General features: G+C 31.8%; 1 protein-coding gene across 2 annotated transcripts in view; it reads right to left on the bottom strand.

The window, feature by feature from the left end:
* Positions 1–17931, bottom strand: part of LOC107441742 (sialin) — a 91664-nt gene that overhangs the window by 60123 nt on the left and 13610 nt on the right. For both annotated transcript variants that reach the window (XM_071182091.1, XM_071182090.1), the window contains exons 5-11: positions 15513–15746; positions 14176–14359; positions 9991–10121; positions 8266–8415; positions 5978–6110; positions 5666–5821; positions 1533–1618 (exon numbers count right to left, since the gene is read on the bottom strand). In XM_071182091.1, coding sequence (XP_071038192.1) covers positions 1533–1618; positions 5666–5821; positions 5978–6110; positions 8266–8415; positions 9991–10121; positions 14176–14359; positions 15513–15746 — 1074 coding nt within the window. The remainder of the gene's footprint in view (positions 1–1532; positions 1619–5665; positions 5822–5977; positions 6111–8265; positions 8416–9990; positions 10122–14175; positions 14360–15512; positions 15747–17931) is intronic.

Here is a 17931-nt window from a genome sequence, read left to right as displayed (position 1 = left end):
AATAGAAAAAAAATGGTGATATTGTATAGACCTACGATAAGGAGGAGCAAACACCTTCGATAAGGAGAAGCAATAAAAGCTAAGGGGGAAAGGGGGTGAGATTAATTGCTAAGTCTAAGTAGGGTAGGGCTCCCACGGTCCTTGAGAATTTTAAAAAGTGGTAATAAAATTAAAACAAATTTTGATATTTTAATTACTATGTAGACATCACTGAAAATTGTTTACTAAAAAAAAACGTACATGCATGAAAATTCCAGCACTTAACGACAAAAAGGTGTGTTAAAATTAAAAAATATATTGTAGTATCACCCTAAATTTACTACCACTTTTAAAATTTTTCAAGGGCCGCGGGAACCCTGTTGGGAATAACAAAGAGGCATATCAAATAATACTTTGAACTATTTAGAAGTAGCGGTGAGTAAAAAGACTATAAATTGAATTTGCTAAACCAAAGATACATTGAAAGACTAGCACTCGAAAATATTTATCTGCTTTCCGGAGCAAGTTGTTATCTCTGACAGCGTCGAGAGCTGGGCAAATTCCGGGTTGGCAGCTCTGCTCTTCAAGATAACAAACTAGAAATTACATGGTTACTACTAGTTATTTTCTCTTATTTTTGGTAAGACTTCTTGTGGGAATTTTTCTCGTGACGATGACTGATGCATACCTGCCAACTTTTAATCCTTTCGCGGATGATTTTTCCCAGTTTTTATGAAATGGAAATCAAATTGCAATTTCAGGCAGAAACATGCATGGAATTTTGAGAGAGCTTAAGCGCACAACCAAATCTCATATGTGGTAGTAATCTTAGCATCCGCCCCACGAGGGGCTCCATTTAATTTATCTCAGTCAAAAAAAATCTGATAAATATGTAATTTTCCCTAATTATTATACATACTAAATTTTTTTAAAAAAAGTGGTGGTCAAATAAAATAAAATTTTACGCAATATTTTACTTGCATAAATTTACGCATATGAATAAAATTTTACGCAAAATGTGTAAAAGTAGACAGGTATGCTGATACATTACCAGACCTGCCAACTCTTAATCCCTTCCATTATCATTTTTCTCAGTGGTATTAAAATGGAATTAAAACTTCAATTTTAAGCAAACAAATACGTTGTATTTGAAAAAAATGAAATTGACAACCATGATTGTAACGCATATTAATATATAAGCTTAATTTTTGTAAGAATAGTGGTGATCAAAATCATTTACAATTAATTTTATAAAAGAAAAATTAGTATATATTTACTACCACTTTAAATATGAAAATAAAATCTTCCGGAAAATCCAGATGAATTGGCAGTTATGTATCATGCTAAACTCTTTAAAACAATAAGCAAAATATGTATGTAAGTACGTATAGTTTGTAGTATTACATTTACTTTAAGAAACTGCATGCATTATGAATCAAAAATTCAATTGATAAGTACATTAAAATTTAAATTAGTGTTTTGTATTATCTCGCTTTAATTTTAGTTGTTACTCTATTTTAATAATCAATGAAATTAAAATTAAATATACAGACTTGGTTTTCTGTTAGAGTTCCAACAACGAGAGGAGCTAGAAAGCCAGTCAAATTCGAAATAGTGTTGGCTATTCCCATGAGAGTACCTGCAATAGAAGACTGATATTGTATATACATTTAATAAACACTGCTTTTGAAATTTATTGGTCATATGATTTCGCTCTATGTACTACGATTACGCTAGGGTGATTCAAAAATTAGTGAAGAGAGAAAACTAAAATTTATTAATCATAATTGCATTCCACTTCCAAAAACTAAAGATCTGAAGTAAATGTAATATTCCTTTTATTTTTGCAGCTGAAAATCCATATTTAAAATCTTTTTAATTTTAATTTTGTCACCAAAACTATTAAGCAAGTGTTTTTAACATAATCAATAAATACTCCCTCCGTCCCTAATTAGTTGCTACATGTGGGTTGAAACTTTCATCTCAAATTGGTCGCCACATTTCAAGTGCATGGAGTCATAAATAACTTCAAAAGCAGTTTAGAAGATCGACAACAGAAAAATGATTATTAAAGTTTGCACTTTAATGAGGCTTGTAAAATAAATATGATTTTTAAAGGGTCATATTGGAGCCGGGATAGCCTGATTGGCAGGACGCAGGACACCCGTTCATGCAAACGGGAGTTCGAAACTAGATGGCCGAAGACTCCCCGTGTAGTAAATCGTGACTGGTGCGCTTTAAATCTCTCTGGTCACAAAGTCCTCCATGTTCCCATGAGAAATTGTTCTTCTGGGGGTACTGAATTGGAAATTGATCGTTTTTTTGTTCGGGTCAAAATTAATATCTGCGGTTGAATGAATGGATGTATAATTGAGTCTGCTCTATAAGTGGGTTTGACGTATGGGTGTGTCATGGGTCGTATGGGCACGTGTCATGACGTATGGGTATGACTCGAATTCTTGTTCATAGATGGTGCACCTGGAAAGCAAGAAAAATAACACCCCTTGTCTCAATGGCCCTACAAGAAAAAATCATATTGGAAAAGGTTTCTTACCTAGAGCAACAACTAGGACTGGACTATAAATCGATGTATCGAGACATATCGATTTAACGCATATATCGGCAAGACGATACAGCGACATTCATTCAAGGCTATGCATAAGAAATCTGATTTAAGCCGTCGAGTAAAGACAACGAGCGTAAAACGATATAGCGATATAAGACACGCAAGGATATAAGAACGATATAGCGATATAAGACTCTTCTCTTACGTTCCGATGTCGACTTGCGCTGTGGAAAACGATGTTCGTTTCGTTATGTTGAAATGGCCTTGATTGGTGAGCTGTAGAATCAGAATCAGAGTTTTGAGAACAAATATCGTTATATCGCATGTTCCTTTTCGCACCTCTTAGCTTTTTTTTTTCGTTGTCGCGACTTTTCATGTGGATTATTTTCAGTGGGACTAACTTCGTGATCGCCGATGTTACCTTGTCCTGAAGGCAATCTATTATTGAAAAGAATATATAAAGAAGTGTTTCTTCATTAATTAGATAACTTTTTTTTTTAAAAAAGCTTTTTTTTATTTTTAAATGTGAAAATTATCGGCAATCTAATTTAGGCTCCCATAAAGAATTGAATTTGTCAGGTTATTTTTTTACTTTCTTTTAATTTATTAAAAACTTTTTGGATGAAACTTCTAATAATTTAGTGAGTTTTTATTACTGATTTTAAATTTATAAATCTTGTTGTTTTTATTTTTAGAAATAAAATTAAAACAAAATTTATTTTTGTCATTTGGATTTGGACATAAGTCAATTAACTTTGTTTATACAAAAAAATTTGAAAGGTTTGCACATTTTATTCATTTTTTTAAATCATTTAGCACTTCGTTTTATTAGAGAGTATAATAATTTTTTTTAAGAATATTCTTTTCATATTACTTGTTAATTAGCTAAATATATTATCGAATATCACAATTTTTTTATTTTTAAGAAATNACTGATATTGTATATACATTTAATAAACACTGCTTTTGAAATTTATTGGTCATATGATTTCGCTCTATGTACTACGATTACGCTAGGGTGATTCAAAAATTAGTGAAGAGAGAAAACTAAAATTTATTAATCATAATTGCATTCCACTTCCAAAAACTAAAGATCTGAAGTAAATGTAATATTCCTTTTATTTTTGCAGCTGAAAATCCATATTTAAAATCTTTTTAATTTTAATTTTGTCACCAAAACTATTAAGCAAGTGTTTTTAACATAATCAATAAATACTCCCTCCGTCCCTAATTAGTTGCTACATGTGGGTTGAAACTTTCATCTCAAATTGGTCGCCACATTTCGAGTGCATGGAGTCATAAATAACTTCAAAAGCAGTTTAGAAGATCGACAACAGAAAAATGATTATTAAAGTTTGCTCTTTAATGAGGCTTGTAAAATAAATATGATTTTTAAAAGGTCATATTGGAGCCAGCCGGGATAGCCTGGTTGGCAGGGAGCATGACACCCGTTCATGTAAACGGGAGTTCGAAACTAGATGGCTAGTAAATCGTGACTGGTGCCCGTTAAATCTCTCTGGTCACAAAGTCCTCCATGTTCCCATGAGAAATTATTCTTCTGGGGGTACTGAATTGGAAATTGATCGTTTTCTTGTTCGGGTCAAAATTAATATCTGCGGTTGAATGAATGGATGTATAATTGGGTCTGCTCTATAAGCGGGTTTGACGTATGGGTGTGTCATGGGTCGTATGGGTACGTGTCATGACGCATGGGTATGACTCGAATTCTTGTTCATAGATGGTGCACCTGGAAAGCAAGAAAAATAACACTCCTTGTCTCAATGACCCTACAACAAAAAATCACATTGGAAAAGGTTTCTTACCTAGAGCAAACAACGAAAGTGTAACACTTTTGGAAAATATAAGAGTAACACAATGATTTTTTTACAATAAAATTGTGCACTTATCTTTTAGTTTAATAATAATTGAATAACAGTTTTAATAAAGATTATAACTGATAACATTTATTTTAGTATAACGAAACGATAATCAGAGTTGTTTTAATGGGTGAAATAATTTGTGTTCATTTCAAGGTATGCAGGGATATATAAATTGCTTATACGTTATTGTGGTGAAAAGTAACTTTAAGTCTTAGTTATGCCGTTATTTTCAAAAGTGGAATAAACATTTTTTACTTATTTTTCATTTAATAGTATTTTTGAGCTTTTAAAGGATTAATGTTTGAATGAATATAGAAACATTGGAAAAAGTTAACCAACTTGGGTTATCACTATAACTTATTGAATGATCAAAATACATAAACTATTATTGAAATTTAAGGAAATAAATAAAAAAGCTACATTTTTTAAGCTCCTAAGTCCCCTAACAACAATTTAACCTCAGCCTTATTGGGCTCAAAACTGGTACAAAGGGTCCAGCGAACACGCACGGAGGGACCAATATTGGGATGTCTTGATTTCTTAATATTGGCTTCTAGAATGGTCTATATCGGGGGCCAATATTGGCTGAATAATAAGTTTAAAATATCGGGTGAATCTGACAGTTCTTCATAGTGACGACATTAGTTGTAAAGTGGCTGTAAAATGACGGGTGAATAGGATCATTCTATATGGGGCCAAAATTGGCTCAATATGGGTCCCACAAGAACAAGTACCGAGGGACCAATATTGGAATGTCTATATTCCTTTAATATTGGTCTTAGAGTGGTCTATATAGGGTCTATATTGGCTGAATAATAAATTTAAAATATCTGGTGAATCTGACAATTCTATATAGGGACAATATCGGACAAAATAACGGTCCTTTGAACCCTTATTGACCCAAGATTCATGAATATTGGTCTAATGATGGCTCGAGTTATTTTGCTGCTTGAGTCGGCTCATTTATTACATCAAAAATTAAATAATGAAATTATCATTAGTCAAGTTTCTCCGCCAAATGCATGAATGTTTGCAGCTACGTATTTTACCTTTACATGCAAACGACTTTAATTTTATGTTTAAATTTGTCATTTAATTAATTAACCATCAAATTTAAAAATTTTTAAATTTGAGGCACAGCTTCCAAAATATAAATTTTTGATGAATGCTTTTCCTGGTGGTATGGGAATAAGAAGTTCGTTGATAATTAATATAATACATCATGAGTGAAGTGTATTACCTGCATATTCTGGAGATAAATCAAGGTGGGACAGCATGTACCCACTATAACAGAAACCTCCCAATGACAAGGAAAGTGTGAAGAAAATGACATTCAGTGAAACATCACATCCTGCAAGGCAGACTGCTACTAGAGAAAGAGCAGGCCCGAAACCAGCTAAAAAAATTTAAAAAAAAGCTTTACTGTGATATTTTCAAAAAATAAAAGAGTAAAGTCATATTTAAAAATAAACATTGAATGAGAGTTTGTAACATTTATCGTAAAAGGTAATGATAAACATTCAGCTAAAATTCTAGGTTTTTAAAGACTTACACAATGAGTTGAAAAATTTTCTGACGAAGTTCGTTGAGGCGAGTTTTCTTTGTACCATAAAATCTGCTAAGAATCCTGCTACGAGACCAAAAAAGGTTTGGAGAAGATGAGGAAACGATGATAAGAATCCATTCTGCAAATAAACATACCTGATTATTATAACATTTTTAACATAAAACATTACAATAAATACTACAAATATGTTGCATAGATAAATATTAACTAATAACTCAGTGGCGCGACAGCCCATTAAGAGGGCCAAGGCCGACTGTGCCCATCTCAGTTTTCTTGACCTTGGGCTCTGGAGTGCAGGAGCATATGTTCCGGTCAGGTGGTCAGCCGAACGCGGAACCCCCAGTGTTAGTTCCCAAGCATGCTTGGTACTCATTTTATCGACCCACTGAAGGGATGAAAGGCTGAGTCGGCCTTGCCCGGCCCAAGGATCGAACCAAGGACCTGTGGCACGACAGCGCGAAGCGCTACCGCTCAGCCACCGGGCGTCAAATATTAACTAATACATTTTTTTAAAAAAAAGTGATAAAAAAATTTGCATTACCATTTATCCTCTAACATGAGATCTAACTGAAATTGAAACAAAAGCATTAATCTCCAAAGCGAGCAAGAAAGTTTACTATTATTTAACACGTTCACGCCGGGAAAAGGTAAAATACTGGTACGAGAAAAGAGAAAATACTGGTAGATGAACTATTTCAATATTAGATAATATTCTGGAGGAGTTAATCTATTCTCAACAATAACAATTCACTGTAAAGAAATTAACCACGGCGAAGAAACAATTCAATATTAAAATTGCATCTGTTAAAAACAATCGGTAGTTATGGATTTTTATTACTCCCGGAAAAAAAAACTAAAAAATGAAATTTATTGTTACCAGTTTTTACTCCGGTGCGCTGCCAAGATGAGAAAATCTAGCGTGATCCACCGGTGGGTCACCCTGGCGTGAACGTGTTAATCAAAGAAATATATCCTTAATGTAATAGGGTAGATTTCAAAAGTTCATAAGAAAAGAAAATCCTATTATTAACAGTAATTAACCATCTGATTTTAATAGACTTTAATATTAAATCTATTAAAAGTTAGAAAATGGCAGCAAATATATGTCTAAAAATTAGTTTATTTTATGAATGTAATTGATTGGTTTTATTTGCTTGTCAACCACTACAGATTCAATTCTCAAATATATATGATAAATTTCTCTCAATTACTTTTAAAATAGAATTTGGGTTCACAGAGATGCCAACTTGCTCCGGACAGTAAATATATATTTTAAAGTGGTAGTTTATGAATTGTGATTCTTGGTTTAATAAAGTCAATTTAGCAGATTTTTATTCACCACTATTTCTAAATAATTCGTAGGCTTATATAATTCACCACTTTATAGTACATCATGCCAGTCAACTCTTCCGGATTTTCCGGAAGATTTTATTTTCATATTTAAAGTGGTAGTAAATATATACTATTTTTTTCTTCGATAAACTTAATTTTTAAATGTTTTTGATCACCACTATTCTTACAAAAATTAAGCATGTATATTAATATGCGTTACTATCATGGTTGTCATCTTAAGTTTTCTCAAATACAATGTATTTGTTTGCTTAAAATTGAAGTTTTAATACCACTGAGAAAAATGATAATGGAAGGTATTAAAAGTTGGCAGGTATGACATACGTCGTGCAATACCTCTTAAAAAGAGAGCAAAATTTACTTAGTAGTTATATACCGTTTTTTAATTATTTTAGCGTGTCCGGAACAGTTGGCATCTCATGCTCATGCGCACAAGTGGTTTGCTTTATAAATAATCTGCGCAGACTACTTATAAGAAAGCGTGTGGAGGCTTTCTATTTAGAAGGTGATGGCTTAACGAAGCTCAACTGTAATAAAGTGGTAAATCACATAAGCCTTTGAATTTTCTGGAAGTAGAAGTGAGCAAAAACCCTATAAATCGAATTTACTAAACCAGAAATCATACATTACAAAACTACCGCTGTCCAAGTTGGGATATCTGTAGTCGATTCTTTTCTTAGCCATATAGTTTTGACAGTTTTCCTAGTTTTTGCTCTTTTAAGTTTTCTTTGTTATTGGTTATCACGGATAAATATTATACATATCAAGTTTTTCTTCAGCAGATATATTATGAAGCAACAATACCACCACTTACAGTTCAGAAGAAGAAGAAAATTGGGTCTTATGAATCAGGACAATGAACAAAAATCCATTGACTTCATAAGGCCCGCTTTGATCACAGCAGCAGAGATATACATATTTACCTTTGCTACGTTAAAGTGCAGCATAGTAGCGAAAAAAGTGGGTAAATCATTGACAAGCGTGTAAAAAGCCCAATCTGCTCCAATCTGTGTGATGATGAGAGCCCAGAATGGAACCGATGTCATAATTTTGAACCAAGGGATGGGTGGTAGCTAGAAAGAGAATTGATATAAATTTATTAGATCTTCAATCGAATCTTCATTTATAAGTTATATTAAATGCATTTTTGGCCATTGCAATGCAAGCAATGCGGAATGTTTTCTGATATTGTAACAACAATTAAGTGACGCTTTCCAGTTGCAAGTTTAATGGTCTGCCAGGGAAGTTTATGACCCGAAATAAAAGAACTGGTTGAAAAATAGTTTCCTTTCTAGTTTGTTTTCGAGATAATTAAATGATTCCAACTATCAAGATGTATTTTCAGTTACAATTTATATAAAGGGTGTTTTATTTATCCGTGAAAAAGTAAATGTGGCGGAGAGGTATTAATTAAGAATAGTGCTGGCAGCGGCTTCGCTTTTTTGAGAAAAAATTTATAGAGTGGAAAACAATAAGAAACTAAAGCTTTCAAAAAGTTTGGTAACATTGCAACCATTTTAATAACCTTTCTCCAAAAGAGTAGAAACAAAATGAGTTTTTCATAAACTTTTGAACCATTTACATGTAGTGGTGAGATGAATAAATTTAGATCAAATTTACAAGACAAAGAATATTACATTCAAACATAAACTTACCTACCACTAAAAGAATTCCCCCCCCTTCCGAAAAAAGACGTAGAAAGTTAGCAGCGCAAAATAAAGAATAGTAAGAACTTTGCAATTGCAGGGATGTCAACTGCTCCACTTTCTGCAAAAGTTTTAATAAATCGGTAGCGAGCCTTAGTAGCTCAGGGAATAGAGCGGTCGCTTTCTAATGAGGTGAACCGGGTTCGAATACCAGATGATGGCTGATCGATACGAATTTACATCGACCAGAGTGTTGGCGTAAAATATCTGGGTTAGATGGATCATGGTCCTGCCGTCGGGCTAACTGTGAGAGGTGATCGTGATTTTTCCTCACCATGTAAAGCAAATGAAGGTTAGTTCTATCAAAAGTCCTCCACAGAGGCACAAATTCTCAAAATACTTGATCCAAAAGTTTCCTTGTCTTCTGGTTTTGGTTTAAAATCACATGGCTACGGAGTTGAACATTAGTATTCGTAAACCTGAAATTGGATCTGCCGTTCAACGACGATTGTAAAATAAATTGGTGGCAAATTAAATGGCAAAGAATAAGGATAATTACGCTTACTCTTTAAAAGTTCACCACGAGATACTGCTATAAAGTAACATTTCAAATTTTTGACATTTAGTGGTGGAAAAACTACTTTATATAAAAAAAACTAAACTAAATATAAAATATCGTTACCATTCGAAAATATTTCTTTTACAAAGTGGAGAAAATTGTCATCTCTACAATTGTAGCTTTTTTACTACTTTTAAATAAATCATAGCTGTTAACTTTAATAAATTGTGCATATACGCCATTACTCGTGTAAATATATACATTATAGCTGTGTTAGCTAATCTGGTCTGTCTAGGTCTTTTCAAAATGAAGGAACACTTTTTTTACTTACTGTATTCTTCTTATTTGAGTAATAAGCAGCTCTGTGGACATTATAATCTATAAATTAGATACATAATTTTCATATATACTCATATTTTGAAAGTTTTCAAAATAATGCTTACGTCGTCTTTCAGTTCAATTTTTTGGTCTGATGTAATATGTTTAAGTTCTTCTTTTGAGATCCATGGGTGGGTATGGGGTGTTTCAGTTACAAGAAAACTCCATAGTAGAAACCAAATGCATCCAAAAATTCCTGAAAATAATTGCGAAACAAAATACAAAAAAAAGTATGTCACTATATCATGGTTTCGAAAGTGCCATAAAAATTAAATTTTTCTTCCTTTTTAAAAAACTTGAATAATGCGATTTTTTAAGAAATTTGTCTCAACGCGCTCAAAATTTTTAACGACAAATCGGTCACAAACGAGAAAAACTAAAAAAGTATTAGGGAAATCATTTTTACAGATTTCTCTCTTATTTAAATTTTATTTTATAAACGTCAATGAACAGTCAACTCAATTTTGAACTTACGAATGACAAAGTTCAAGTCCATAGACTGTCTCTTTTTTCCATGGAAATAACCCGCATTTGTGTTACTTAGACAGAAAAATCAATTAAAATTTATTTTACTTTTGTGAAATTTATTTTGAGCAACGAGAAATTCAACTTTTTCATTTTCAGCTTTCTCCAAGGTCTGAATGTTAGATAGAAGAGAGAAACAAAATGAAAGGAAAGGTCATTCATGAAAAGCACCCTGTTATCCAAGACCACCATTTTTCCACGTAAACCTGACTTGCACCAACAATTCTCCCTACAAATTACAATAAATTGGTTTCACGTCTTTTGCTAATCGGTAGACTCTATGCGCTGTGAGGGAGATGTAGTTTGAGTTTATGTTTACTACTATATAGCTTTAACAAATACTAAATGAGCTTCCTATTTTTTGAAAGAAAGCAAACCATTTTTTTTTTCCAGTTCGGTAGCAATAGCACACAACACTGTCTGCGCCAATCATTTTTTTCTATTCCTGCAGATAGTTTTTAACTTTAGATACTGTTCAATGTCGCAAATTTCTTGTACTGTAAATAAAATGAATCTGACGACGAGAGAACAGAGAAAAATCATCGTTAATGGATAGCAATGTGCAAACTCCTTAATAGTTAGGGAAGGATTAGGCTGCGGTGGTACACTTAATCTAGCCTCCCCTCTATGCCACTTAGAAAATCTACCTATTAACTAAAGACGCTAAACCCGTTTATTACGATTTGTAAAGAGAAATAGTGGCACAATTCAGATTATTCAGTAGGACAATGCCACAATACACTCTAAAAACAGTACCTCTTATATAAAAGGTACAAGCTAAATGTACCCTTTATTTTCTCGCGTTAGAGGCACATAACTAATGTGCCTTTAGAAATGACAGGCACCACAAGAAACTAAAGGTACCAAAACAAACGCGAGTCAATGCTCGGTACGAAAGGATTTTACCGCTTCCTTGTGCCTCTCAAATGGGCTTCCCTTCTTTTTCTTCGGTATGATGTAACGGAGAAGAAACGCATGCGCACATCAATGAAATATTTTATGACGAAATACAAATAATAAAAGCAGACGATAAAATTAGAACACCAGAAGGATGTTGATTTTTTAGAATTAGTTTTGTGTGGAATTTGATTTTTCATATTACCCGTTACGGGTTTATCTAGTTTGTTTTATGATATTTTATCTATCCCGTTACGGGTGAGTTTTCATATATCCCGCTACGGGCACTTTTTCTAGTTTCCTTTATAAGATTTAACTATCCCGTTACGGGTACTTTATATTTGTTATTGTATTTGTTGTGGTGTGAAATAAATGTTTTTATAGAACAGTTCTTTAATATAGCTTAATACGCTACAGCTATGTATTTAATTGGTGGCAGCGGTGGGATCCGTTCCAGACATGTTTTATTAAGTTTTTGAAAGAATTGGTGACAAATATTATTGTTATTATGGATTTCCTACTTAAGAAAAAATTAGTGAATGAGATGTTTAAAGTTGATGCCACGAAGTGTAGAAATCGACGGTACTTCGAACTCTTTGAACAGAAAGCGAAGAGATTTAGTGTGAATTTCGATCTTTGGTTTTCGTGTGCTTTACAGCTTATTCCTGCTGAAAGGTTAGAAATTTATGATGATAATTATTATTACTTTAAAGAAAATCTCATTGCCGATTTTCAGTATGATCCACAAGATATTCCGTGTAATAACGATCGCCAGAAAGAACATTTTAATGAGAAATGGAATTCACCAAGTATTGTGAAGAAATTTAGATCTGAACGTGAATGTTTCTATTGTGGTGAAATTGGACATTTTAAGAAATGCTGTAGACATCGAAATTCGGATTATAGAAAAGAGAATTACGATAGAAGTTTGAATTTTATTAATCCTCAATCCGACTATAATCCGATTGTTGTAATCAAGTTTAAGCACGAAAGTAATTTTTATTTTAATAATATTTATAAAACAAATGCATGTTTAATGATTGGGACAAAAATGCAGAATTTCACGTTTTTTAAAATACAATAAAAAACAAATTCTGAAACAAGCTTTCCAAAAAATTTGCAGAAGGCTTTTCATATATTCTGAACTCAAATAAAATCATCGATTAAATAATATTAAGTACAGTTAGTTCTAAAAAAATTGAAAGCTGATGTTCCCAAAATGGGAATGATGGCGCCTAACGGGTTAATATGCTTCGCCAAAATCTGGATTTTAAAAAAATTCATNCCTAACGGGTTAATATGCTTCGCCAAAATCTGGATTTAAAAAAAATTCACTTCAATGGAAAGAAATCTTTCATTTTACACTTGTTAAGTCATTTGATTAAACATATTTCATGTTATAAAATAGCCAAGTTGTTAAAAACTACATCTATCATTTTAAAATATTCTATGTAAGTTCTATGTTTTTCCATATTTGTGAAACTGTATACATCATATTGCAACTGTTACTAAATTATGTAAAATTGTTCTTTATGTGTGAAAATAAAAGATATTAGATTTAATGATATTTGGTGTTTAATTTTTGATCCTTATAAAACTATTTTATGAAATCTCTAAATATTTAAAAAATATCTAAATTTATAATAAATTTCCATTTTGAGGATGCTTTTTGGAAAAGAAAAAAAAGTCCATGAATTATGTTGACTTGGCTTAACAGAAATAACTATTATCTTTTTGTACCTATATATGATTAGAAAAGCATCATTGTAGTTGTTGAAGTATCATCAAACGCTACATAATTAAAAAAAATTTAAAAATTTACGTATTTTATAATTGCCTATGAAAAAGCCTTAGATGGAATCCCTTGAAATGATCACTTTCGAGTGGCCAATATTCAAAAAATTGAGAAATATTTTTCGTTAAGAATTCTTATAATTAATATTTTGGTAATAATGTAAACCAAATAGAAAATCCCTTTTTATATGAAGTGCTAGCAAATTACAAATAGGTAAAAAAATTTTGTTCAAATAACAGGCTTTGGTACCACTAAATGCTTGTTTCAATGAGAGGTACAGCGGTTCAATCAGAGGTACATTGTGCCTTTCATTTTTAAAGGTACGTTGTGCCCTTTAAATTCTGAGGCACAAACGATCCAAATTTGCCTCTGAAATCAAAGGTATATTGTGCCTTTCATTTTTAAAGGTACGTTGTGCCCTTTAAATTCTGAGGCACAAACGATCCAAATTTGCCTCTGAAATCAGAGGTACAGTTTTTAGAGTGTATACGCTGGAAAATCATCACAGAGGTTGTTTTTGAATAATAGGAAGCTTATCATGAATGATCCGTTCTTCCATCATCTATCTCCAAGAAAACTTGAAGGGCTATTCTTATGTATACCAAAAAGGAGCAGTTCCAGTTTATGGCACATTTGAAGACTACCACCATTGAAGCCTAGAAAAATAGTAATGCTACATATCTAAACCTGATCGATACATTGACCATTAAAAGTAATGATTTTATTTCGGTGGTACACTTTCTTCCTTCCTTTTTTACTTATTCGAATTTTGATGGGGCAGGAATTGAGTTACTCTTTGTAAATATGTGGTTGGGTATAAACTTTCATAATATATGTGTTCGGTCCTCATTGGTTTTCTTTGTGTCCAGTTATGACTCAAAATTAAAGTGGCTTTATTTCATGAGGCACACTGTATTCTTCATAAAGGCTCATTTCTTACAAAAACACAAAGTCTTCGAAATTTCTTTGACTGAAAAAATGGGTATAATTAGAAATATTTAGCATTAAAATTTGAAAATATAAGGATGCATACCAACGATGTAAAAAGCAGAGGGCCACCCTCCAAATATATCTGAATTACACAGAATACCAGACACGGGCATTGCTGAAACGGTACCTACGTTGATTCCACAATATACTATCGTAGACAAAAACGCTCTTTCTGAATCTGGTAACCACCGTCCCAACATGGAATGCATTGCTGGCATCGTGACTCCCTGGAATTAAATACTATGAATGAAATAAAATTATACACACAGTTACTGAATAGCTAACACTCATCACTCCAAGTATATTATAAAATGATAGTAAAACAACTTCAAAAGGTAAACTCGCGTTAGAACCATCAAAAGTTATTCACAAACGGGAATTTGTCTCAATAAATGATTCAAGAGTTGCCTTGCCCAATGGAGTGGACTCACAACACATATATGCGGAGTAGAAAGGCTTATAGTCGCAAATCCGATGTGAATCGGCTATTCAAAGCATAAAAATATTCAGAGAAATATAAATTTTCTAAGCTTTAGAAATTAATAAATTACTTTAGACGAAAAAAGCCTTAATAAATATACCCAGGTTTGCCTAGATTTTCAAGTTCATGAATATACTCAATAACTTCTCATAAAAATTGAAAATAATTGCTTATATTTGTTTCGAAATTATATACTGAAAGTTTTCAAAACTAGATATGTTGCTTAAAATTGTCAAATTATTTTTAATAGTTATGATTGTATTAAATTTTCTATTCAGTTCCATGTGATATTTGAAGTTTTGGCCATACTTCTGAGACCCACAGGCCAGGTTCTTGAATTCACATAAAATAAAACGTAGTATTTCATTATTAGCAAAAGATATTATTGCAAGCAGGAATTATTGGGAAGCAAGATATTATTGCTCACTGAGTTCCCTTTTCTTCTGAGTTGGGTTAAAAATTATAAGGCTACGGAATTGAGCATTGATAGTCGTACTCTCAGAATTGGGTTGACCGCTTAACACCCATTGTAAAATAAAATAAAAGCATTCTGTCAAAGCATCNCGGGGGTTGGCGAGCGTTAGCGAGCAGGGGGCGGAACCTCCTAGTTATAAAATAAAATAAAAGCATTCGGTCAAAGCATTCCAAGTGTCAAAGCACTTGGTTCAACCATTGCTTTAAGTAATAAACTTTTCATACCATAAAGGTTACGTCTCTAAATGGCAAAATTTTATATTATATTATAAAAAGAATTTCTAGAAATAATGTAGTATAGTATATTAGTTTTATTGAGCGCTAGCACTTTTTTTTATATTTTTTTTATTAATTTATGCAGTGAATAAATAGTTTGTCTCTTTTAGATATTTCATTTTTTATATTTATAGATAACAGCTTCATACCTGTGCTAGTCCTTCAAGGGTTCTAATGCCAATTAGAACACCTACATGCATGCGAGCTGCGGCAGGCGTTAGCAATGTGAGCAGAGCAGTGATGAATGTGCCAATTCCAAAAACCCATTTTGCACTGAATATTTCAGCCAGCCTTCCACCGGGTATCTGGGAAATACAATAACCGTAGTAAAATGCCCCGAGAACAACTGCCTGTAATTGAGGGGACCAGATGAACTCACCTTCCTGAAAAAAGAATTATATATACAATGTGCAGAGAGCAAAAAAAATAAAATAAATAAACGAACCACCCTGAATAACTTTTGATCTAAATGATCGAACTTCTTGTTCTAGGACTCAATCTTAATGGCTCATAAGGGTGACCTTAAATATGCTAATTAATTAGTGTAGATGATATAATAAGTTATGAAATCAGACACAAAAAGTATTTTCTCTGAATAAACATACCTTTTTTACGACCGACTCGAATTACTGATCCTCGATATATAAGATGTAGCTGTAATCAAGAAAATATTGTCCACATAGTTTGGTCAAGAGAGCGGTCCATAGTTTGGGCTCTTTAATGTTAATTCCATTTTTTTCCCCGGTGTTTCTCCATATCTCGAGAACTTTTTAAGCAAATAGAAATATTTTTTCAGACGACTATAACATTCGTTTATCCATACATAATTTTATGAAATATATAATTGTTTGAAAATATTTTCTTTAAATTATTTTATTTAATAATGATCCAAAAAGTTTTGAATTGTAAGGTATAAAATTTTGATACATCACTTTAAAAGATGTAATTTTTAATGGTAAAATACCAAGTTTGAGCAATATATATATATATAGATTGGGNTGCCTATATATATATATATATAAGCTAAAAAGGTTTCTGAGAAATAACAACAAAAATCTTGAATTTCACAATTTTCTACAAAAAAAATTTTTTAGGCCACTAACAGGCTACAAAGCCGGAATCAGAGGCAACTTATATTAATTAGAAATAAACATTTTCGAACATGAGTATAAACGATACGTAAACAACAAAAACTAAAATTAAAGAAAAATTGCATTCAAGTAAGAGAGAAAAAATTCAAAATTCTGAAGTGTTTAAAATGTGTGCGTGAAGATTATAATAAATCAGTTATTAAAAAAATTATGATACAATAAATGATATTGAAATTAATAAGAAAGTTAAAAAATATTTTAAATATGAAAATATTATATTAAAAAATTCGAATTCTGGTCATACTGGAATTAAAGAATATAATAGTCAACGATACAAAAATCAACATCGCAAATTCCGAAAAAAAACCAAAACAATACTTGATTAAAATTATGATAGTTATTGAGTGACATTTGACGTACATGTGAAATATTTTTTTCAACATAACATGACCCTATGTAAATTTAATTAATATGTTTATTTAAATTAATAATAGGGGGCAGTTAAAAAGTTCTTTTAATTCTTATTAACTATGCTAAAACTGAAAAGTTATTTTCTAAAAATACGGAAATTCCGTAACAGTTGTAAGGAGCTTATCAGGTCTAGTAATCAGCCGTAGTATTTTTAAATGTGGTTGAGCTTACTTAATTTTTAGTGAACTTATTAAACTTTAACTATTTCATTGGGGAGCATTTTTTTTTTCCGTTGCGTGATATTTATGAACAGATCATGGCAACTTTTCTCAGCACCGATTTTAAATCTGCAATCGGTTTCTATCAAGTTGCAGACTTTATGCAATTTGATTATGCAGTTTAAATCTGCTTAAAATTCATTTATTGTCTACTGTCCCCACTTTTCTAAAAAGTAGGGAGTGGTAAGAAAAAGACGATAGTACATATTAGATTATGATGCGATACGTTAAGGTCATAGGGTTTTTGTCTTGAATGTTATTTGAAAAAAATCAGGCAAGTATATATGCATATATATAAACCTATTCGTTCTTCATGCACTTGCACATTCAAACAAAAATTAAACCTTACTAAATATGCAATTTTAAAAAAAAATCTGTAGCTTTCCAAGCAAAAATAATCTTTGATTTAAAATCCTCACACCGGAATAAGGTAAAATCAAGTACTCTTGCAAATTCTATAAAAAATGTATTTTCCAGTGTTATAGGACCACTTTGTAAAATCTTATAAAATGACCGTGCAAGTTGGCAGCTGTCACTAAGTCTTTTTTATTTTTTATTTTTTTACCACTTAATATCCAAATACTGTATGAATATGGGACACTCCCTTTAAGTAGAGGAAAATAAATTTTTGTTTCTTCTGTTAAAATGTGATAAATTTAACATATAAAAGTTTTGTATTCCAAGAATTTGTTTGTTTTCTTTTAGAGTATAAACAAAACCAACCTTCTAGACCATGCTGTTGAAAATGCAAACAAAGTTTATCAGAATAGTGATCAGAAATTTAAAAT

Source organism: Parasteatoda tepidariorum, chromosome 6, assembly GCF_043381705.1.
Source record: "Parasteatoda tepidariorum isolate YZ-2023 chromosome 6, CAS_Ptep_4.0, whole genome shotgun sequence".
Taxonomy (NCBI): domain Eukaryota; kingdom Metazoa; phylum Arthropoda; class Arachnida; order Araneae; family Theridiidae; genus Parasteatoda; species Parasteatoda tepidariorum.
This window is presented reverse-complemented; position numbering and strand designations above follow the sequence as displayed.